This window comes from Littorina saxatilis, linkage group LG15, assembly GCF_037325665.1.
Source record: "Littorina saxatilis isolate snail1 linkage group LG15, US_GU_Lsax_2.0, whole genome shotgun sequence".
NCBI classification, from domain to species: domain Eukaryota; kingdom Metazoa; phylum Mollusca; class Gastropoda; order Littorinimorpha; family Littorinidae; genus Littorina; species Littorina saxatilis.
Genome location: NC_090259.1, coordinates 43,217,632 through 43,241,574, shown reverse-complemented (window position 1 = coordinate 43,241,574; position 23,943 = coordinate 43,217,632). Strand labels below are relative to the sequence as shown.

The 23,943-nt window shown below is 41.8% G+C and overlaps 1 protein-coding gene across 1 annotated transcript; it reads right to left on the bottom strand.

The window, feature by feature from the left end:
- Window positions 1-150: 150 nt before the first annotated feature.
- Window positions 151-23,943, bottom strand: LOC138949391 (NADPH-dependent diflavin oxidoreductase 1-like). Its single transcript, XM_070321203.1, has 16 exons — window positions 23,910-23,943; window positions 23,010-23,168; window positions 21,318-21,395; window positions 20,209-20,306; window positions 19,260-19,358; window positions 18,731-18,832; window positions 15,979-16,179; window positions 14,468-14,589; window positions 13,064-13,236; window positions 11,109-11,156; window positions 9,656-9,763; window positions 9,274-9,472; window positions 8,567-8,626; window positions 6,269-6,387; window positions 3,655-3,749; window positions 151-1,679 (listed from the first exon to the last, which is right to left on the bottom strand). The coding sequence occupies exons 2-16, from the start codon at window positions 23,145-23,147 to the stop codon at window positions 1,535-1,537; spliced, it is 1,785 nt and encodes a 594-aa protein (XP_070177304.1). The 5' UTR covers window positions 23,148-23,168; window positions 23,910-23,943; the 3' UTR covers window positions 151-1,534.

Here is a 23,943-nt window from a genome sequence, read left to right as displayed (position 1 = left end):
ATTTCTATCATATTTTAGTGCTACATATTTTGCCCCCCAAAGTAATTTTGGCAAAACTTTTTCTTGGAGTAGGTTCCAGAGGGTTAAACACACACACACACACACAGACAGACATGCACACTGGCACACAAAACACACACAGAAGAGATCTTGTATTTTCAACAGTTTTTTTCGCCTTAACAGATCAATATTTAGATACAGCTAAGATTTCCATAATATACACTGAACACAAAAAGGATATTATTTCAGTGGAACAGGCCAGATATTAAACAGCAGTGTTTTGGTCAGAACCATATGTGTATTTAAAGACTCGCCTTTCTTTTGTTCAAAAATGGATTTCTTTAGATTTGAGCAATATTTGGGTATGATGTCACAGAGCCATGAACATGCCTACCCTCAACAATGGTGTCTTTTGACAGCATGCTTCAGAGCAGAAGAAAGGCAGATATTCAATGGGCGGTTCTGGTGAGGTTATGCCCCCTCTTTCTTTCGGCTGGTAACTGGCGCCACCTCGCGGCAAGATCACACAAGAAAGGAAACGAAAACTTGCATTGGTCCCAAATAGCATATCGGTTTGGTAACAGTTCGTGTGCAAGTCGTGCATTTTATACGGTAAACAGACAATGGTCGGTTCTGGTGAGGTTATGCCCCTTCTTTCTTTCGGCTGGTAACTGGCGCCACCTCGCGGCAAGATCACAGGAGTTGTCTCGCGTTATCATCCCAGAAGCGCTCATTACACAAATGTGTTTGCCAAAAACACTCCCGTCTAACACCTGGGCTATACCACTGAAAAAATACACCTAATTTTGTTGGTATTCAGTATAGTACATTGTACATTCACTCATACAGAAAGACAAAGCAGGAAAAAACACAATCACATTTTCTGTTATGGCTTTAATGGGTGTGTCCAAATACGTACTGGATGGGCTTCGGGTTGTGATTGTGAAAAAAAGTAGTCTAGGAACTTTTCTCATCGTATTTTTTTATCACACTGACCGTACGGATCGTATTTGACACAATTAAGCGTACAAACACACAAAATCCTATGGGTTCCCAGGTCCGTATCCCATATTTCTGAAGGAAAGTCTGTTGAGATAAAATATCAAACAGTTGGTCTGACTAGCTGTGGAATAGACGAAGTTCGGAAATAAATCTCAGGTTTTTATGGGGCGTGGAAGAGTTGTTTTCCCTTGTTTCCATAAAAATCATTGAAGCAAGCCTACACTGCCAAGTGTAGCTCGCCTCAGTGTTTCTGTGGAAAAGCAAAGGGAAAGTAACTCTTCTCCAACCCACAAAACCTGAGTTATTTCCGGAATTTGTCAATTAGTTTCTGGTGTTTGTAAATGTCAACCGGTAAAACAATAGAAATTATTTCCGGAATTTGTCAATTAGTTTCTGGTGTTTGTAAATGTCAACCGGTAAAACAATAGAAATTATGGAATAAGTTGATCCCTGACATATAAAATAAATATAAACAGTCACAGATACAACTTTCAATCCGCAAATGACCTTGAACTATGCACCGATGTGAAGGTCATGACCAGGCTTCCACCTGCCATCGTCGGTTCCGCTCCAGTGACTGTAGGTAGGCCTCAGCTTCTTCCTCGGACTTTCCGCCATGTTCTTCCACAAGTTTCTTCATGATCGCTCGTACATCATCAGGCATTCTTTTGGCATTGCTGTGGACATAAGTCGAATTTGATCATTTGGTAATTTTGGTACAATGGAACCCCCATTTAAGACCTCCGATCCCCCGAAAGCGGTGTATGGCTGCCTGAATGGTGGGGTAAAAACGGTCATACACGTAAAAACCCACTCGTGCAAATTTGTAAGTGAACGTGGGAGTTTCAGCCCATGAGCGAAGAAGAAGAAGAAGAAGACCTCCAAAAATCTGATAAAATCAGGTCTTAAAAAGGAGGGAGTCTTAAAATGGGGGTACATTTACACAGGTTAGGCCAAAAAAAAAAAATAGTCTGTTTACGGTAACCCGACCGACCCTATTTTTTTCGCGCGACCCTAGACTTTTTTTTGGCATTGGGAAAAAAAAAAAAAAAAAAAATTCTTTTGGTTTTTTTGCAAAATATCGTAAAAATATGGGTTTTTGGGGGAAAAAAAAAAAAATAAATAAAAATAAATTCCCGACCTACCGACCCTATTTTTTGGGCCTATGTTACCGTAAACAGACCTATTTTATTTTTTGGCCTTATGAACGAAAAATTCTAAGAAAAACACGGTCTAAAATAGGAAGGAAATGATAAATTGGGGGTGGGGGGTGTCTGAACACTATTGTGACTAGCACTGCCACGGCGTTAACGTCCTGCCTGCCCAAGCTTGCCACCAAGAAACTTCCCAAAAATCAGTAACTGTAAAGAAATCTGTCTAGCAAGCTTGAATTAAGTCCAATCACCACCAAATTTTGTGTACTAATTCAAAAATGGATGCCCAGTTCAGTCGTGCTATTTATAAGTTTGTCACGCGATTTGTTTTAGCAAAGGGGGGTGAAAGGGGGGTGAAAGGGGGATAATTTGTGTTTTTTAACGTTTTTTTGTGTGTGTTTTATTTTCCACTGCTTTTTTTAAAAGTTATTTTTTAACAGAAAGTATTATAAATAATGTTATAACCAAACAAGGTGTAAAACCTATGAATTAGCTGAAATATTGTTAACATTGTACACAGAAATAAGGAGACAGTACAAAGAAAAAAACAAGCAAATCACGCATTCACTCACAGCTAGCATCCTGACTCAAATGAAACAAAACTGTAACACTCACCAAATGATGTCTAGGTAATCCATATTGAATATAAGTCACATTTTCACAACAAAGTACCAACTGTACACCTATGAACAATTCCAAAAGGATTTGAAGGCTCCAGCCATCCATTGTTATCAGTGCTGCCACGCCCCCATAGCTCCTGCACGATTCCGAGATACATGTTCGTCTAGCAGTATCACCCCCTACCACGTGTAGTTGCCGACTCGTACTAGCAACAACGGGACTGTTTCTTCCTCAATATCACTGCTATTATCGCTTTCTTGAGGCTAAAACGACACGATGTATCATGATCTACAGGATCCTCAAGATCCAACATCCGGAGAATCTCCTCCCGTGACAAGGCTCGCCTTCGATTCATTTTTTTTGTTCGAAAACACCACGCAAATCTGCACTAATTTGATCAAGCCGGAAGAGAAAACCACGTGTATCAAGGGAAACAACTCAATTTACTGCAAGCTTCAAAAACCGGGAAGCAATCACGAGTCATGTACCTTGTATGTCTAATACTAAAATAGTCACTTCCCGTCCGTGGGCGTTGCAGCGCTATTACTAATATAGTCACCTCCCGTCGCGAAAGTGTTAAAGGGGGTTCCACTGTATTGCACAGGTAATACAGTATTTCTTTCGTTCTTGTTGTTCTTGGGAAAATTCTGAAAGGTAAATCTGGCTACTGTCTCTTGAATATTCATTCGAAATCTAAAGTTGGCTTGTAATTCAACGGATGGTTCAGGTTGTGCAGAGCAAAGTTTTTCTGGTATGAAGGCTACCGCGTGCATACGGGTAATGGCTATCTGCACACATGCATATTTCACAGATCACGCAGTTTCTGGAGAAATGGAATTAAAAGAAGCCACGAAAAAGCACAGAAGAAAAAGCTTACCCAGCAATGTAGAAATAGGCTGATTCCTTGTTCAGCAGTTTCCATATCAACGCCCCGTTTTCCTTGATCCGATCTTGGACGTAGATTTTGTCTTCCTTTAAAAGGAAAACAGAACAAATATTTCAACTTGGTAGCGTACAGGGACACAAGAGTGGTATCGTGTTCTTACTTAATTTATTGCTGCATCTGCACTGGAATTTGGGTACTCTTCCGAGTGATGAAGCGCTTGTACAAAGTACATTTAAAGAAGATGAAAAACATGGAAGAAGCCCTGTTAATCCCCCAATAAAGAGACTAGAATTCTCAATGCTGGACACCAACACCAAGCAAGGTTCTCAGATCCAAATTGTGCACCAACCTTCTAAAAGCCCAAAACTATGAAATTTCTCTTAAACAGAACAGAGCAGAAAAAAACAATTACCCGCACACACTCTCACATGGGCCCTCAAGTGGATGAGTAGACAGATTTCTGTCACACACACACACACACGCATGAACACATGCACACACCCAAACTCACACACACAATGACACACACATGCATGAACACATGCACACACCCAAAAACACACACACAATGACACACACATGCATGAACACATGCACACACCCAAACTCACACACACAATGACACACATGCATGAACACATGCACACACCCAAACTCACACACACAATGACACACACATGCATGAACACATGCACACACCCAAACTCACACACACAATGACACACACATGCATGAACACATGCACACACCCAAACTCACACACACAATGACACACACATGCATGAACACATGCACACACCCAAACTCACACACACAATGACACACACATGCATGAACACATGCACACACCCAAACTCACACACACGCATGAAAACACAAAAACACACACACACACTCACTCACTCCCTGACACACATACGCAAACACACAAACTCACACACAAACACACTCACACACACACAAACTCACACACACACACACAAACACACTCACACACACTCACTCACTCCCTGACACATACGCAAACACACTCGCACACACACACACACACACACACTCACACACACACACTCACACACACACTCTCTCTCTCTCACACACACACACACACTCACACACACACACACACACTCACTCACACACACACACTCACTCACTCACTCACTCACTCACTCACACACACACAAACACACACACACACACACTCACACACACACGCACACACACACACAAACACACACACACTCACTCCCTGACACACATACGCAAACACACTCACTCACACACACACAAACACACACACACACACACACATACACACACACAAATACACACACACACATACACTCACTGACTGACTCGCACTCTCACACACACACACTCTCACACACAGACACACACCAAAGGAGAACTCATGCAGCTATTGACACTCAGACCTTGTCATATTAGCAGAAAACAAGAAGAGCAAACGCTCGATCGAGTCACTTTCGCAGTTCTGAATATTATATGAGGCAATTTTTCCTTCAAGACATACCTGTGACCTTGAAAAAGGTCAAAGGTCACCAAAGCAGACGTCAAAGTGTAGAGGTCACTGGGAGTCACGTTCACATAAAATTTGAGCCCGGTCACTTTTATAGTTTCCGAGAAAAGCCCAACGTTAAGTTGTGTGTTGCCGAACAGAAAAGGCTAGTTATCTCCCTTGTTTTTCTGATAACGTTCGTAAAAGGCTACAGATGTAAATACTTTGATGTAAAGAATAATCCTACAAAGTTTCAATCACATCCGATGAACTTTGTCAAAGATATAAAATGTCTAATTTTTCCTTTGACGCTGACCTGTGACCTTGAAAAAGGTCAAAGGTCAACGAAACCATCGTTAAAGTGTAGAGGTCATTGGAGGTCACGACTAAACAAAATATGAGCCCGATCGCTTTGATAGTTTCCGAGAAAAGTCCAACGTTAAGGTGGTGTCTACGAACAGACTAACACTGACCGATTACATAGAGTCACTTTTTCTCAAGTGACTCAAAAACAATTACCCGCACACACTCTCACATGGGCCCTCAAGTGGATGAGTAGACAGATTTCTGTCACACACACACGCGCATGAACACATGCACACACCCAAACTCACACACACAATGACACACACACGCATGAACACACGCACACACCCAAACTCACACACACACACACGCGCATGAACACATGCACACACCCAAACTCACACACACAATGACACACACTCACACACACGCATGAAAACACAAAAACACACACACACACACAAACACTCACACACACACACTCACTCACTCCCTGACACACATACGCAAACACACAAACTCACACACACACACACACACACTCACACACACACATACACACTCACTCACTCACTCACTCCCTGACACACATACGCAAACACACAAACACACTCACTCACACACACACACATACACTCACTGACTGACTCGCACTCTCACACACACACTCTCACACACAGACACACACGAAAGGAGAACTCATGCAGCTATTAACACTCAGACCTTGTCATATTAATCAAACTACAGACACACACAGAGAAATAAGTCCTTGCCACTGACCTGGTCTCGTGAGAATGCTGTATACAGAGTCAACAGCTGTTTCTGAACCAGAGTCTCCCACTCTTCACGGCAATAAAAGTCTGCCTTCTCTCCGCGGCAACCAAAGAATAAATAATTGCCTGCAGAAAAAGAAAACCAGAATCAACACACAATGGCAACCAAAGAATAATTGGTTACCTAGTACAGATATAAAGAAAGAACAAGAAGGGCAAAGCCCATACGACTCACATGCTTTACACATTTTTCCTACCAAAATACATGTGACCTTGACCCAAGGTCAAGGTCATCAAAGGTCATGCAACACAAAGCTGTTAATTCAAGACATAGGAAGTACAATGGTGCTTATTGGCTCTTTCTACCATGAGATATGGTCACTTTTAGTGGTTCACTACCTTATTTTGGTAACATTTCATAAGGGTCAAAGTGACCTTGACCTTGATCATATGTGACCAAATTGTCTCATGATGAAAGCATAACATGTGCCCCACATAATTTTTAAGTTTGAAACAGTTATCTTCCATAGTTCAGGGTCAAGGTCACTTCAAAATATGTATACAATCCAACTTTGAAGAGCTCCTGTGACCTTGACCTTGAAGCAAGGTAAACCAAACTGGTATCAAAAGATGGGGCTTACTTTGCCCTATATATCATATATAGGTGAGGTATTGAATCTCAAAAACTTCAGAGAAAATGTGAAAAATGTGAAAAATAGCTATTTTTAGGCAACATTTATGGCCCCCGCGACCTTGACCTTGAAGCAAGGTCAAGATGCTATGTATGTTTTTTGGGGCCTTGTCATCATACACCATCTTGCCAAATTTGGTACTGATAGACTGAATAGTGTCCAAGAAATATCCAACGTTAAAGTTTTCCGGACGGACGGACGGACGGACGACTCGGGTGAGTACATAGACTCACTTTTGCTTCGCATGTGAGTCAAAAATCATCAACACACCAGCATGAGACTTCTATTTTCTTGATCTTTTTTTCAAATACAGTGGTACCTGCAAGGTAAGGCCCCTCTGTTGTGTGGACACCTTCCATGAAAAGACACCTCTGGAGTCCCTTTGTCTATTATCTTGACCAAAACATACCTGTCATGACAGGCCACCTGCAATGTAGGGACACCTTTCTTTCTTTCTTTATTTGGTGTTTAACGTCATTTTCAACCACGAAGGTTATATCGCGACGGGGAAAGGGGGGGAGATGGACGGGGAAAGGGGGGGAGATGGGATAGAGCCACTTGTCTTCTTCTTCTTCTTCGTTCGTGGGCTGAAACTCCCACGTACACTCGTGTTTTTTGCACGAGTGAAATTTTACGTGTATGACCGTTTTTTACCCTGCCATTTAGGCAGCCATACGCCGTTTTCGGAGGAAGCATGCTGGGTATTTTCGTGTTTCTATAACCCACCAAACTCTGACATGGATTACAGGATCTTTTTCGTGCGCACTTGGTCTTGTGCTTGCGTGTACACACGGGGGTGTTCGGACACCGAGGAGAGTCTGCACACAAAGTTGACTGAGAAATAAATCTCTCGCCGAACGTGAGGACGAACTCACGCTGACAGCGGCCAACTGGATACAAATCCAGCGCGCTACCGACTGAGCTACATCCCCGCCCTGAGCCACTTGTTAATTGTTTCTTGTTCACAAAAGCGCTAATCAAAAAATTGCTCCAGGGGCTTGCAACATAGTACAATATATGACCTTACTGGGAGAATGCAAGTTTCCAGTGCAAAGGACTTAACATTTCTTACATACTGCTTGACTAAAATCTTTACAAAAATTGACTATATTCTATACAAGAAACACTTAACAAGGGTAAAAGGAGAAACAGAATCCGTTGGTCGCCTCTTACAACATGCTGGGGAGCATAAAGTAAATTCTTCCCCCTAACCCGCGGGGGGGTTGTAGGGACACCTTTAACTGGGCCCAAGGGTGTCCTTTCATCACAGGTACCACTGTACTTCCATCTCTATTATCTGCATAGTTTTCAGCATTTGAAAATGACTTTCAAAAGGAAAACAGAGACAACAGGAGAGGTAATATGACACTTTCTCTTGTGCAATATATTTTCATATCGCTGGATGATTTCACATGTAGCTTTTCTTTAGTTTAAAATCTTTACAATGATAAACGATGATGTGTAAAGTACATGCGCTAGCTATTATTGAGAATAAAATATAATGTTAAAAAGAGGTTGGTTTTATCGTGGCCTTGAACAAAATATAATGTTAAAAAGAGGTTGGTTTTATCGTGGCCTTGAACAAAATTGTGTTAATCAGTGACTCAGCTTACCTCCATATCCGTTGACTGCTTTCTCGTGGATGTAACTTCTGAAAGGGGCAACTCCTGTTCCTAAAAATACAGTTTAACCATGTGCTGGACTGCATGTTGACTAAATACGTGCATATATAAAGAACAAAAACTCGTTTTTAACAGTTTTTCAGGAGAAAAACAAAAGCGATTATTTGTATTATGAAATAGTGTTTATATTCCTTCCTGGTATGGACAGAAAGATGAAAGAATGTTAAAGGCACAGTAAGCCTCCCGTAAACCATCACAGAGCTCCCCGAGCGTCTACATTCAGTACAAGCATACTTCCATTTAAACGTTCACCGAACGGGAACATCCTGGCTGCTTTCTGTCGAGCGTGAGAAATTTTCAAAGAATTTATTTTCGTGGACTTGGCCCTTTACAACAATGGATGTTCTCAATCGTTGAGTGTTTAAATGAAAGGGTGTTTGTACTGTGTGTAAAAGCCTGACCGTATCTGTGATGGTTTACGGGAGGCTTACTGTGCCTTTAAATCATGCATTGTCAATCGTATCTGAGAGAATATTTTCCATGGATAATGATTTACTTAGTCAAAATTCCACGATGACATCAATATCTTTGAACTTTTTATCCCATCTGAGTGATCAACGAGAAGACAAGAAGAAGAAGAACTTTTTACCTTGCAAATTCCCCAAAAGACCGACATGATTCCAGAACCATTTTCCTACCTGGCCCAACCATGACGACAGGGAGGGTGGGATCCTTGGGAAAGGTGATGGTTCCTGGCTTGACCCACAGGGGCACCTTGCAATCGGGGTCAGGGGTCAAGGTCGACAGCCAGGTGGAGCAGACACCTTGCCGCGGAGTGTGCAGTTTGGTGCGATACCTCACCACCGCCATCAGGAGCTGTACCTCTTGTGGGTGAGCCTGCAACCAACATTGTAACGAAATGATGCTGAATGCAATGCTAATCTTTAACATCTTTACGGAAAGATTATATTTGTATTCAGCAAGATTGTTGGTTATATAAGATTCGTATTTGTTGGTTGGGCCTTGGTAAAAGGAGTGAACGAGGAGAAGAAGACAAATTCTGTTTGCAGTGGAAGTTACCTGAGGGGAGGAGGCGATGGAGAAAGCCCTAGGCTGCATCTGAGGTATGAGATCAAACAGGTACTCGAAAGGTACGCGCTTGCTGGTCTGATGAAAGTCTGCCATCACCTGCAAAACAGTTACACACACACACACACATCATTAGGATTTATAATGATTTCCGAATCACAAATGTTGAATTTGTAATTCACAAATTATCATGATTTATTTCTTGCTTACATTTTTTATTTAAAACCCAGGCAGAGGGGGTAATGGGAGGTGCAGAATAAATTGGTGAGCTACAGTTGAAATGCAAAGACGGCAGAAAAAGGTAAAGAACCAGAACTAACACAAATCATTAGCCATAAGATTATCTGAAACACTGTACAGTGACACCCCCCTTTTAAGACCCCCCCCCCCCCCCCCCCCAGCCCCAATTTGGGGAGAAATTCAAGTTTTACGCCCTCACGGCAAAGCCATTAGGGGCCTGTTCCCATGTTTTAACCCGACTTTAGATGAGATACACAAAAGTATGCGTGTTTAGGTGGTATCAGCCATCTGCACTTATGGCAGAATGACCGAGGTCTTTTACGTGCCACTGTGGTGACACGGGGGAGGGAGATGGCTACCGTCTCTGGGTCTGCACATAAAGTTGACCCGTGTCCGGCCCGGCCCGGATTCGAACCTGCGACCTTTCGATTACAAGTCCAGTGCTCTACCACCTGAGCTACCCGGGCCGCCCAGCCCCAATTTAAGAGTCCCTCCGCTTTAAGACCCTGTTTTCTCAGATGTTTTGTCCATTGCCTCTGTAAATTTATTCCCATTTTAAGACTCCTTCCCTTTTAAAGGCACAGTGCAGCTCACAGCCTTCGTTTTGCGTTTTTGTTGCAGCTGAGTGCATTTACAGTTCAAAAATCCTCCTATGGTAGTAAAACAAACCCAAAACTACCCAACGACGACATCTGTGAAGCTCAACAGTTTCTTGTTCACGCGAGTGCATAAATTAACCTAGTTATTACATGGTGTTTGGTCGGAGTTCGATTCAACTGAGTGATTCCGGCCTCCATTTTGTTTTACACAAACTCATGATGACGTCTGACATAGTTTGCTTGTGACGTGTCTTTTTGTGCATGATGTGGTGATCTACCTGATCTAAATTTAGATCCAAAAATAGGCCAAGAGCAGCCGGGTCTGAGTACGAAATTAATTTGTAAAAAAATCGCAGTTCTTGACTCTTTGGGTGCAAGTCAATGAAACTTGGTAGTTCTTCTAACGGATAGCTGCCTGAGGTATGACTAAAAGCCCCAGGGGCTCCGTGCACCTGGATTTGACAAGTTCAGTACCCTTAAGACCTGATTATCTCAGATTTTGGATATCAAAAAAAAAAGGGGGGGGGGGGGTCCACTGCACATGAAATGGCTAATGTTTCTGAACCAAGACATTGACTTACAAGCTGGATAAGGTTTTCACTCACCTCAAGAATGGTGCGTCTGACTCTGTTGCAGTATGAAAACAGATCATCCTGAAAACACAAACATTCTGCTCAAACACTTACGGCTGTTAAAAGCGATACCGTTTTCACAGTGCCCAAAGTTTAAGGACTGTGATCATCTACCCATAGACATGTCACATGTAACTGTGTGTGTGTACTGCATGCCTGTGTGTGTGTGTACTGCATGCCTGTGTGTGTGTACTGCATGCCTGTGTGTGTGTGTGTACTGCATGCCTGTGTGTGTGTGTGTACTGCATGCCTGTGTGTGTGTACTGCATGCCTGTGTGTGTGTACTGCATGCCTGTGTGTGTACTGCATGCCTGTGTGTGTACTGCATGCCTGTGTGTGTACTGCATGCCTGTGTGTGTGTACTGCATGCCTGTGTGTGTGTACTGCATGCCTGTGTGTGTACTGCATGCCTGTGTGTGAGTACTGCATGCCTGTGTGTATGTGTACTGCATGCCTGTGTGTGTGTACTGCATGCCTGTGTGTGTGTGTACTGCATGCATGTGTGTGTGTACTGCATGCCTGTGTGTGTGTGTACTGCATGCCTGTGTGTGTACTGCATGCCGGTGTGTGTGTACTGCATGCCTGTGTGTGTGTGTACTGCATGCCTGTGTGTATGTGTACTGCATGCCTGTGTGTGTGTACTGCATGCCTGTGTGTGTGTGTACTGCATGCCTGTGTGTGTGTACTGCATGCCTGTGTGTGTGTACTGCATGCCTGTGTGTGTGTACTGCATGCCTGTGTGTGTGTGTACTGCATGCCTGCGTGTGTGTGTACTGCATGCCTGTGTGTGTGTTGCATGCCTGTGTGTGTGTGTACTGCATGCCTGTGTGTGTGTGTACTGCATGCCTGTGTGTGTGTACTGCATGCCTGTGTGTGTGTACTGCATGCCTGTGTGTGTGTACTGCATGCCTGTGTGTGTACTGCATGCCTGTGTGTGATTGTGTGATGTGTGGGTTTCAAACCGAAACTTAAAAATAAAGAGGGAGTGAGAATGTGTCTCTAAATGACTATTCTTCTTCTTCAGAGTTCCAGAATTTTCTGGTTACGTGTGAGCCTGTTTGCCCATTTGGGTTCCCCACACTATATTCTGAGAGCATAGTCAGCTTCACTCTGCTTTCGTTGAGTAGGCATGCTGGGTATTTTCGTGTTTCCATAACCCACCGAACTCCGACATGGATTACAGGATCTTTTCCGTGCGCGGTTGGTCTTGTGCTTGCATGTACACACGAAGGGGGTTAAATCTCTAGCAGGTCTGCACATAAGTTGACCTGGGAGATCGGAAAAATCTCCACTCTTAACCCACCTGGCGGCAGCGACCGGGATTCGAACTCCCGATTAGGAGGCCGACGTCTTACCACCACGCCACTGTGCCCGTCAAAATGACTATGAATGATAGAACAACAAAAACAGAGTGTTTGACACCAACAGGCTGAGTGTGCACTTCTAGCATCTTTTTTCTGCGTTCATTGGCTGCAACTCCCATGTGCTCTTGTGATGTTACACTAGTGGGTTGTTACAGGTATGACAGATTTTCCACCGCCACTTCTGTATTTGTATCTGTGGGTTACGTCGCTAGCATCCAGATTGCTGGCTTTGGCGCGACGGGTGGGTGTGCGCAGCGACGTCGTTTATTGGCGGCTGGTAGTCAGCGCCGCCTTGAATGCCTCAGTAGAGGCTGAGTGGACAACTGTGTTGTCCAGGTGATTCCACTCTATTGTGGATCGTGGGAAGAACGACTGTTTGTATTGTTCAGTGTTGCAGCGTGGTACAGCGAAACACCTGTTGTTGTTTTTTATGTAATTGTCTATGGGGTTGCTACCAACGTAGTCTGCTGTTTGTCTTCTGGGTCGGATCATGCGGCCAGCACGTTGAGGGGTCAGGAATTTGTCTGCAGCCATACTCCGTTTTCAGAGGAAACTATGTGTTACCTGTCCTTCAGGTGTGCAAAACTCCTGCAGCTTCTCTCGCTCCAGTTCATCTTCAGAGAAGTGTGACAGTATCTCAAAAAAGCTGCGTCGCGGTACGCTGCTGATGTCAAAGTAACATCGTACCACCTCCTCCACTGTGACCGGCTTGGTGAGAACGGAAGGAACAGTCACGTCTGCAAACAACACAGATCTGAGAATCCATTGAATTTTTTCTCTGTCATGATAAAATGAGGCATTCAGCATGTGAAGGGATAACAATTTGAGAAGTTTATGAGTAACAGAATTATTAGGAGGTAATGAAGGAGCATTTAAGTTATACAAAGAAACACACAAAACTTAAACTGAAACATTTTTCAATGTACGATTTTCGAAAATAACTCTGTGAAGTGTGTATGTGTTGTCGAAGAATTGCCAAACAAACAAACCCAAGTGACTTTTTTGGCAAACACCTAGTGATCAATCAATCAATCAATATGAGGCTTATATCGCGCGTATTCGCAGGGATTTATTTTATTTAAATTTTTTTTTTTATGCAATTTATATCGCGCACATATTCAAGGCGCAGGGATTTATTTATGCCGTGTGAGATGGAATTTTTTTACACAATACATCACGCATTCACATCGGCCAGCAGATCGCAGCCATTTCGGCGCATATCCTACTTTTCACGGCCTATTATTCCAAGTCATACGCGTATTTTGGTGGACATTTTTATCTATGCCTATACAATTTTGCCAGGAAAGACCCTTTTGTCAATCGTGGGATCTTTAACGTGCACACCCCAATGTAAGTGTACAACAAAGGGACCTCGGTTTTTCGTCTCATCCGAAAGACTAGCACTTGAACCCACCACCTAGGTTAGGAAACGGGGGAGAAAATTGCTAACGTCCTGACCCAGGGTCGAACTCGCAACCTCTCGCTTCCGAGCGCAAGTGCGTTACCACTCGGCCACCCAGTGAGCAGCGTGTCTCTACAAGTAATTGGTGATTGGTCTATAGTGTCATGTAAGTTTGTTTGCCTCAGTAATTCCAAGGAAAAGCAACTCTTCCACAACCTCTAAAAACCCGACAGGTATTTCAGGAATTCATCGATTATCTGGTTGAAAATGAACAGAGAATCCGCAAAAAAAATGTCAACTATTCATATCTGTTCAACAGCTTCACTGAAACATTTGTGATACAGTGGAACCCCCCTTTTAAGACCCCCTCCTTTGTAAGACCCTGTTTTCTCAAAAATGTTTGTTCATAATATCTGTAAAGTTACCCCAATTTTAAAACGTCCTTTTTAAGACCCGATTTTCTCAGGGTTTTTTAGACTTAAAAGGGAGGTTCTACTGTATAGATCTTACATCATTGTTGAAAAAAAAAGAACTACAACACCTGCCATCGTAACAATAAAACTAACCTGGATCGTTCTGCTGCAGGTGAAAGGTCTGACTGCCGTCCAAACCCATGTGTGTAAGAAACTGATTGACACGTTCCTCTATGTTCTGTGGCTGGATCATTGCCACATCACCTGGTGTGTACCTGATGACCAGAAGGAATGTGTTACAGGTGTACAAACCCATGTGTGAAAGAAACTGATTGACACACTCTTCTATGTTCTGTGGCTGGATCATTGCCACATCACTTGGTGTGTACCTGATGACCAGAAGGAATGTGTTACAGGTGTACAAACCCATGTGTGAAAGAAACTGATTGACACGTTCCTCTATGTTCTGTGGCTGGATCATTGCCACATCACTTGGTGTGTACCTGATGACCAGAAGGAATGTGTTACAGGTGTACAAACCCATGTGTGAAAGAAACTGATTGACACGCTCTTCTATGTTCTGTGGCTGGATCATTGCCACATCACTTGGTGTGTACCTGATGACCAGAAGGAATGTGTTACAGGTGTACAAACCCATGTGTGAAAGAAACTGATTGACACGTTCCTCTATGTTCTGTGGCTGGATCATTGCCACATCACCTGGTGTGTACCTAATGACCAGAAAGAATGTGTTACAGGTGTACAAACCCATGTGTGAAAGAAACTGATTGACACACTCTTCTATGTTCTGTGGCTGGATCATTGCCACATCACTTGGTGTGTACCTGTTGACCAGAAGGAATGTGTTACAGGTGTACAAACCCATGTGTGAAAGAAACTGATTGACACGTTCCTCTATGTTCTGTGGCTGGATCATTGCCATGTCAACTGGTGTGTACCTGAACCAGAGACACAAAGTTGCACCCTCTTGGAACACACCGACAGATGTTGTAAAATATGCACCACATTTTACACTTCAAGAATCTGCTTGGCAAAGAAGCAAGTCACATAAACCAAAATTACTACATTTAGTCAATCTGTCGAAATTAACAGAGTGCATTTTGTTTCACACCAAAATAATATAGCTTTGTCCCCTGCGTGCAGAAAGTGACAAGCCAGCATAGCTCAGTAGCGCCTGTGCTTAACAGGAAAACTCGCTCTCTTTTATTTTTTTAACATTTTCTGAACTTTTTTTTTAATCCAAACATAATATATCCAAATGTTTTTAGGAATCAGGGAATGATAAAGAATAAGATTAAATCATTTTTGGATCTATTACTAACATTTGAATTTTTATTAGAATTTTCAGATTTTTAATGACCAACCTTATTCTTTAATTTTTAAACTTCCAAGCGAAAAAGCAATCCCATAGTCCAAGCTTCGTTGAAGATTGCTTAACCAAAATTTAATTCAATTTGATCAAAAAATGAGGGTGTGACAGTGCTGCATCAACTTTCACAAAAAGCCGGATATGACATCATAAAAAAAGACATTTATTGACAAAATGGGAAAAAAAGTCTGGGGATATCATTTCCAGGAAGTCTTATGTAGCATTGCCAGTATTCACTAGAGTATTTGATTATATCAATCATAATCAAGCTCACTGTATGTTGGAGCCCCTGATATTCAGACGAACAAGCCGCACATCCTGAAAGTGATCAGGGGCTGTCACTCTGTCGTTAGCTAACAGAGGAGCGAGGAATGGTCTCTCTTGGCTTGGCTTCTCATCCCCAGACAACGGCCGAAGAGAATGAACATGGTTTACCGTGTCGCCGGAAAATATAACTCGGTATCGAGGAGGGGGCCTGAAATAAAAATAACAAACATAGAGAATGGTGGTTCATGCATGTATGAATGGTACAGCCAAGTGAGATAACATTCCCTGCTTTTTTGTGTGTGTCAAAAAAGCAAATATGTTTTTTAATGTTTTATTTTGTTACTGGAGAAACTCATAGCCGGTATCATTTTACTGTCTAAAAGGTAAATATACATACAGTAGAATCCCCCCTTTTAAGACCTCAAACAATCCGAGAAAGCCAGGTCTTAACAAATCGCGTAAGGCGAAAATACAACATTTAGTCAAGCTCAGTCGAACTCACAGAATGCAACTGAACGCATTGCCTTTTTTCCGCAAGACCGTACACTCGTAGCATCGTCTGTCCACCGCTCGTGGCAAAGGCAATGAAATTAACAATCCAGAAAAGCGCGGTAGCGGTTGGGCTGAGGAGGATAGCACGCTTTTCTATATCTCTATTCTTTTTAACTCTCTGAACGTGTTTTTAATCCAAACATATCATATCTGTTTTTGGAATCAGGAACGGACAAGGATTAACATGAAATTGTTTTTAAATCGATTTCGGAAATTTAATTTTAATCATAATTTTTATATTTTTAATTTTCAGAGCATGTTTTTAATCCGAATATAACATATTTATATGTTTTTGGAATCAGAAAATGATGAAGAATATACGATAAACGTAATTGTGGATCGTTTTATAAAAAAATAATTTTAATTACAATTTTCAGATTTTTAATGACCAAAGTCATTAATTAATTTTTAAGCCTCCAAGCTGAAATGCAATCCCAAAGTCCGGCCTTTGTCGAAGATTGCTTGGCCAAAATTTCAATCAATTTGATTGAAAAATGAGGGTGTGACAGTGCCGCCTCAACTTTTACAAAATGCCGGATATGACGTCATCAAAGACATTTATTGAAAAAATGAAAAAAACGTATGGGGATATCATACCCAGAAACTCTCATGAAAAATTTCATAAAGATCGGTCCAGTAGTTTACTCTGAATCGCTCTACACACAGACACACACACAGACACAGACACACACACACACATACACCACGACCCTCGTCTCGATTCCCCCCTCTATGTTAAAACATTTAGTCAAAACTTGACTAAATGTAAAAAGGGGGGAGTCTTAGAGTGGAGTTAAATTTACAGAGGTTATGAACAGAAAGGCTGAGAAAACAAGGTCTTAAAAGGGAGGGGGTCTTAAAAGGGGTTCCACTGTACTAACCACCTGCACAACAATGAAGATGCTCATTGATATGTATTTAAAAAGAAAACAACTAGTCAACTCAAATAAATGCTTTAACCCCTTCACTGCCCACCCCGAATGTAATACGTGGTCATTTTTGGTTTGTCGTACGCCAATAACCGTATCTCATACGTGGGATTTGTGTCACCAACATTTCAGGACATTTCTGAAAACTAAATGGGAGGTAACCACTGTCCAAGTACTTGTAGGGGTTCTAAACACAGTTCTTTCCCATAGACCGTTCGGATAAGTTACTAAAGTTGCTACCACATTCTACCACGTGTTGAAAACTGTGTTAGCATTCTCGCCATTCACAATGGCGGCTGAAAGTCGGACCTCAACTCGTAGACCTGTTTTCAAGCGATACAGTGTTCTGGAAGCTCTACAAGAAGTGATTTATGGATTACCACACAGAAGAATACTTTTATGGGCTGTAATGTGAGTACCTGATGTTTGACACCAGTTTTAGCAGTGTTTTGTGTGGTTTTACGTGCTGCAATGTGTGTCACTGTGTGTGTGTAAGTCCGGAAACTGTAATTTTTGACGAAAATGGTCATTATATCAATTTTTACTTTAACAATCACAAACAAAGTCCAATGATCATGTCATCCTATAATAGCCAAGGGTATAAGCAAAACACATGCCAAAGATCTAAGAGATATCTCAATAAATGATCGAGCAGTGAACAGATTAGTGAACCTACCGAAGAAAGCGAAATTTTGCCCTGGCACACAGCAATACCAAAATGCTGTTATACTGTGGCAGTGAAGGGGTTAAAGGAAACTTCAGTCGTCAGCACAAAAAAAGGCCAAACTGGCACAAAGAGACAACACAAATTTCTCTAAATATCTTGAAGAAGATGCAACTTAGCAACACCAAAATTATCCCATAAATACTCTTTCTGAAGATAATCCAAGACACACACACAAACAGAAAGACAGAGGTGTAGGCAGACACACAGACACAGGCAGACCACAGACACAGGCAGACCACAGACACAGGCAGACCACAGACCACAGACACAGGCAGACCACAGACACAGGCAGACCACAGACACAGGCAGACCACAGACACAGGCAGACCACAGACACAGGCAGACCACAGACACAGGCAGACACACAGACACAGGCAGACCACAGACACAGGCAGACCACAGACACAGGCAGACCACAGACCACAGACACAGGCAGACCACAGACACAGGCAGACCACAGACCACAGACACAGGCAGACCACAGACACAGGCAGACCACAGACACAGGCAGACCACAGAAAAAAACTGTTTGCTTGCTTTACACACCATACCTGACATCTGCTCTGATAACATCTTTGCCTAGGGGTAGTGGAGACAACTTCAACAGGTGTTCCCATAAATCTGATGACCACGGGTCTATTACAGCATCTTGCCTGACACAGAAAGAAAGTTTCGAGTTAAACAAGCACACAAACAAATAAGCAAATAATGGATATGTACCAGGTAGACAAAAAATATGACATAATTTGTGCATGCAAAAATAGAAAGTTGGAAGGCAAGTAATAGGACGAGGGTATTAAACAAACCACAAAAATCCACCCGTACCCGCACAAAGAAAGAGACACACACCCACACATGCCCATACAGACACACACACACACACACACACACCCACACATGCCCATACAGACACACACACACACACACACACATTAATTTGTACTCCAACACATGTACATACAGACACACACATGATCTCTGCATGCACACACGCAAGCACTTTTTACACAGACTCAGACGGACAATAAAGGGAAAGCATATCAATAGCACTCACTGGTACACACAGACCGACACACTCACCCCAAGTCATGCTGTTCATCAGACAGACCCACTTTCATCACGGCCATAGCACCAAGCTGTTCCAGGCGCTTGTGAAGCTTCTTGGCCACAAAGTTAAATCTGCACACATCAGTAAATTCTTCATGAATATAAGGTCACTAAGTGTGATTTGAAAGTAGCACAGAAACGTTTATATCCAGCCAAGAAAGGACCCAAGGGTGCAGGTTATTTTACAACCCCTCCACATAAACTAGAAAAGTCACTTTACATATCCATACTTGGTCATATGTCTGCAACATTTTCAGCATCTTGAGTCTGAGAAGGCACTCAACCAAGTTTGTATGTTGATTAAGCAGTATGGACTACACCCCAGTGGTAGATAAGAAGCTGGCAACTGCAATGTTTCAGTGCTGACTTATTGAGAATCATATGCCCGATGTAATCTGTCTTCAGCTGATAAATTATGTTTCGATCCTTACCCCTAATTCAACAAATTGTTTTTCGATCCTTACCCCTAATTCAACAAATTGTTTTTTGATCCTTACCCCTAATTCAACAAATTGTTTTTTGATCCTTACCCCTAACTCAACAAATTGTTTTTCGATCCTTACCCCTAATTCAACAAATTGTTTTTCGATCCTTACCCCTAATTCAACAAATTGTTTTTCCTTTAAACAAAACAATGGACACATCAGTAACCAGGTTCAATTTTCTTTTTTAATATTTCGGCAGATCGATAAACTGCCTTCGTCAGGATGGTATGAAAGTCTTTCATATGAACATCGTATGAAATGTTTTTCCTTCATTGATTGTATTTTTGTCTTCTTTGTAATCTAAAGCAAGAATTAATACAGTCATGAGTTTGTGTGGCAAAAACTGTGTACAATAAAGACGACATGAAAGCAACACAAAAAACCAAAACCACACACCACACAAACAAACATAAAATATAAGTGAAATGATGACATACTTTGGATATGAGGAGTCTCCAAGCCCAAGCACAGCGTAATGCAGGTTAGCAAGAGAGTTGCCTGGTAGGTTCTTTCTCAAGATGAAGCGCCAGAATGTCTATATTGTGAAGAAAAAAAGCTATACGCTTTTATCAAAATAAAAATGAGTACCTTTCCGTATACCTTGTATATACACCTCACCTTGGAATAACTGTGAGTTGCTGCAAATACTAATCAATAAACTCATGGCACAAGTATTAATTCAAGCTGTGTATTCAAACACATTTTCATCAGACCTATAAAGCATGATTTTAACGCACTGTTCTGTCTCAGTTTGCCTAACCACACACACCACAGACAGGGATGAGCAAACTTACAGGCAGACTAACAGATATGGACACACACTCACACAGACAGACTAACTGACAAACTCAAGTATCTGACGTCAAAAGAAAGTGAGCAATTAAACTTTGAGAAGACGTCATAATACGAATAATGGCATCTTCATCTTACTTTGTTACGTTATTTTTGTTAGAATGTATAATTATATGTATTTGATGTTTAAATAGTATGGTTTTTATTTTTTATTCATAGTTAATATGTAAAGTGCGGAGAGCACAGCTCATTGTGGTTCGCGCTATATAAGCTCTCATTCTTATTATCATTACTTCTGCCGCACGTCTCCCAAAGATTCGAGAAAGACTTTTGAGAACAAATTTTGTTTATCAAGTAACATCATCATCATCAGCAGACAATTACTCATAATTAAGGTCACAGCAGGGATGTGTAGGCATCATTAGGCCAAAAAAAAAAAAGGTGTGGTTACGGTAACATAGCCAAAAAAAATAGGGTAGGAAGGTAGGCACTCACTTTTTTTTTAAAAACTTTTTTTTCTAATGTGTACAAATTAAACCTACTTGACAGGGAAATAAGTGTGCGACTTGGGCGCTTTCGCTTTCATTGCGTTTTCTGCACTCGTTTACTTGTTTTTGTGTTGTTTTTTGACATATGTAATAAAATCTTATAGGGTCGGCCCCCAAAAATAGGGTAGGTCGGGTTACCGTAACTACACCTATTTTTTTTTAGGCCTAACTGTTGGACAGATAAGAGCTGGTCTCACAATCCTTACCTGCATGTTATCAGGTGGATCTCCCTGGCCGGTAGTGGCGCACACAAACACCACCATCTTCTCCTTGATCAATTCACCCTGACACACATGAAAACCAACATTAGTACATCTGTCTGTTACTGGTTTATTAGTACAGTGGAACACCCCTTTTGAGACATTTAACAAAAAAAAAACCTGAGAAAATCAGGTCAGGGAGGGAATCTTAAAATGGAGGTAAATTTACAGAGGTTATGAACAAAAATAAAATCTGAGTCAACAAGTTCTGGAAAAGGAGACAGTTTAAGATTGGGGGGTGGGGGGGGGGGGGGGGGGGGGGGGGAAATGGGGGGGAGAGGTTCCACTGTGATCAAAACCTTAAGAGAACATTATTTGATGTCAGTGCAGACTTGTTGTTGCTGAGCTTGAGAGTAGCAGCGCTTAACAGTTGCTACTCACTTTAGGTACAGAGAAGGTGACTTCTGGGAGGGTATGTGCGTAGAAATACTCACTAATAATAATAATGAAAGTCATCCGAAGTCTAAGATTATGTACGTACATCAGGGTTCCACACAACCCCAAAAGTCAAGGGTATTCATACCCTTTCAGGAAAAAAGTCAAGGGTATTCATACCCTTTCAGGAAAAAAGTCAAGGGTTTTTATAACCCTTCCAGATTTTTCACAGGGTATGAGTGATAATTTTGTCTGTTTGGGGTCAGGTTTTTGTTCTTTCGTTTTGCGAGGCATTTTTTTGAGCAGGCGACAGCACCGGATAGGCTAAAGCAAACAGTGCCATCGAGATGATCAGTTTAAAGATATCGCGCAGTTTGAGGACAAAGGAGGCAACCTCTGCTTCACGGCGTGTCAGTGTCGACAGAGGAGTGGCACGAACACGGCGTGTACTTTAGTGGTCTCAGTTGAGCAGGCGGCATGCGTGCTGTTGCTTGTAAAGTAGCAAAGGCTATACCCTTTCAGCGTTTGACTTGTACGTTTTTTTACCTCTTTGGAAGAAAACAGTTACGTATTTATACCTCTTCAGAGAGCATCTCGTACGTGATTTGGAGGGTCAAAGGGTATTATACCCTTAATTCTACGTGATGTGGAACCCTGTACATGTATGCAGTCATATATTTTCAATCAGGCATGCTTTACTGTCTTGGGAGGAGAATGCAGACAAGATGAAACTAAGGGATATCAAAATCTACTGACACAGATGACAGACACATGCAGATCAATGTGTACAGATGAACCATGCAAATCTCGCATTTTAAGTCTCTAAATTAAATTACCACAGTAATTTGTCTCGCAAAAATAGTTAAATTATAATTGTTCAACCGTTCATAAAAGCAACCTAACTAACATGAAACCGACCCATGTATAGTACGTTCTGTCACAGCAATTAATTTTCCTTCATGAACAAACACAAAGACCCACGTGCAGTATTATTGAGGTCCAACAAATGACGTCTCACAACGTGCGTGGTCGTCCTTGGCGGTCAAGAAAGCCGCCGCGATCATTGCGCAGACGACACTTCTAGACCGCCAATATTTTTTGTGCGCATCACGTGCTCCACATAAATCGGCCGGAAACGAAGCAATTGGGAAACCTGGATAGCTGACTGACAGAGAAACAGATCACCAAAATGCTCAATGATTTAACTAATAAATAAATAGACAAATAAAATAATTAACTTAGCTTAATTACAAGATAACTCACAACAGGGTAGTCATTCAGGGAGGCAACTTTGACAGAAAACAATCGCCGCCTTGCCTCCCGTGCCAGTCGTTCTGCGGTATCCTGCGCTGTTCCTGTCTGACTCCCGTACAGGATCAGCAGTCGCCGTGTTTCCCCCATAGCCGTGATCTCTCTTGTCTTCTGTGGAGGTAGAGGTTTGCAGTTGTTACAACTTCAAAAAGTGTTATGATTGGGCCTAAAAAAAAAATAGGTGTGGTTACGGTAACCCGACCTACCCTATTTTTAGGGGCCGATCCTATAACTTTTTATTACATTTGTCAAAAAAAAAAAAAAAAAAAAAAAAAACAAGTGCAAAAAACGCAATGAAAGCGAAAGCGCCTGTGTCGCACACTTATTTCCCTGTCAAGTAGGTTTAATTTGTACACATTAGAAAAAAAAGTTTAAAAAAAAAAAGTGATTGCCTACCTACCTACCCTATTTTTTTGTGGCTATGTTACCGTAACCACACCTATTTTTTTTGTTGGCCTTGGATTCACAGTGGAGTGTGAAAGTGCTTTAGTTGTGCATGTTTTGTGTGTAAAGACTATACATTTTGAAAGCGCTACATTTTAGAACTGAATAATGTCACAAATGTGTACAATTCAAAAACAACAACTTGACACTTTCATGCACACGCAACCACCCCCCCCCTCCCTTGCAAAACAAATTTGAAATATAAATTTTAACCGCCCCAGTACTCTTTTGAAACGTGACTTGCAGTTTTGTTCTTCGGGTTTCAATGCCCTTGTGAGTTCCCTGACTAACGAAAGAAATATAAATGTATTTTTGAGACTTAATACAAATGAGTTACACCATAGTCACACTAAAAAATCAAGACAAAACAAACAAAAGCTAGATCAGACATTCAAACAGCTTGTGTACCTTGGCAGACGACTTTCTCTATTCCAAAGCTAAC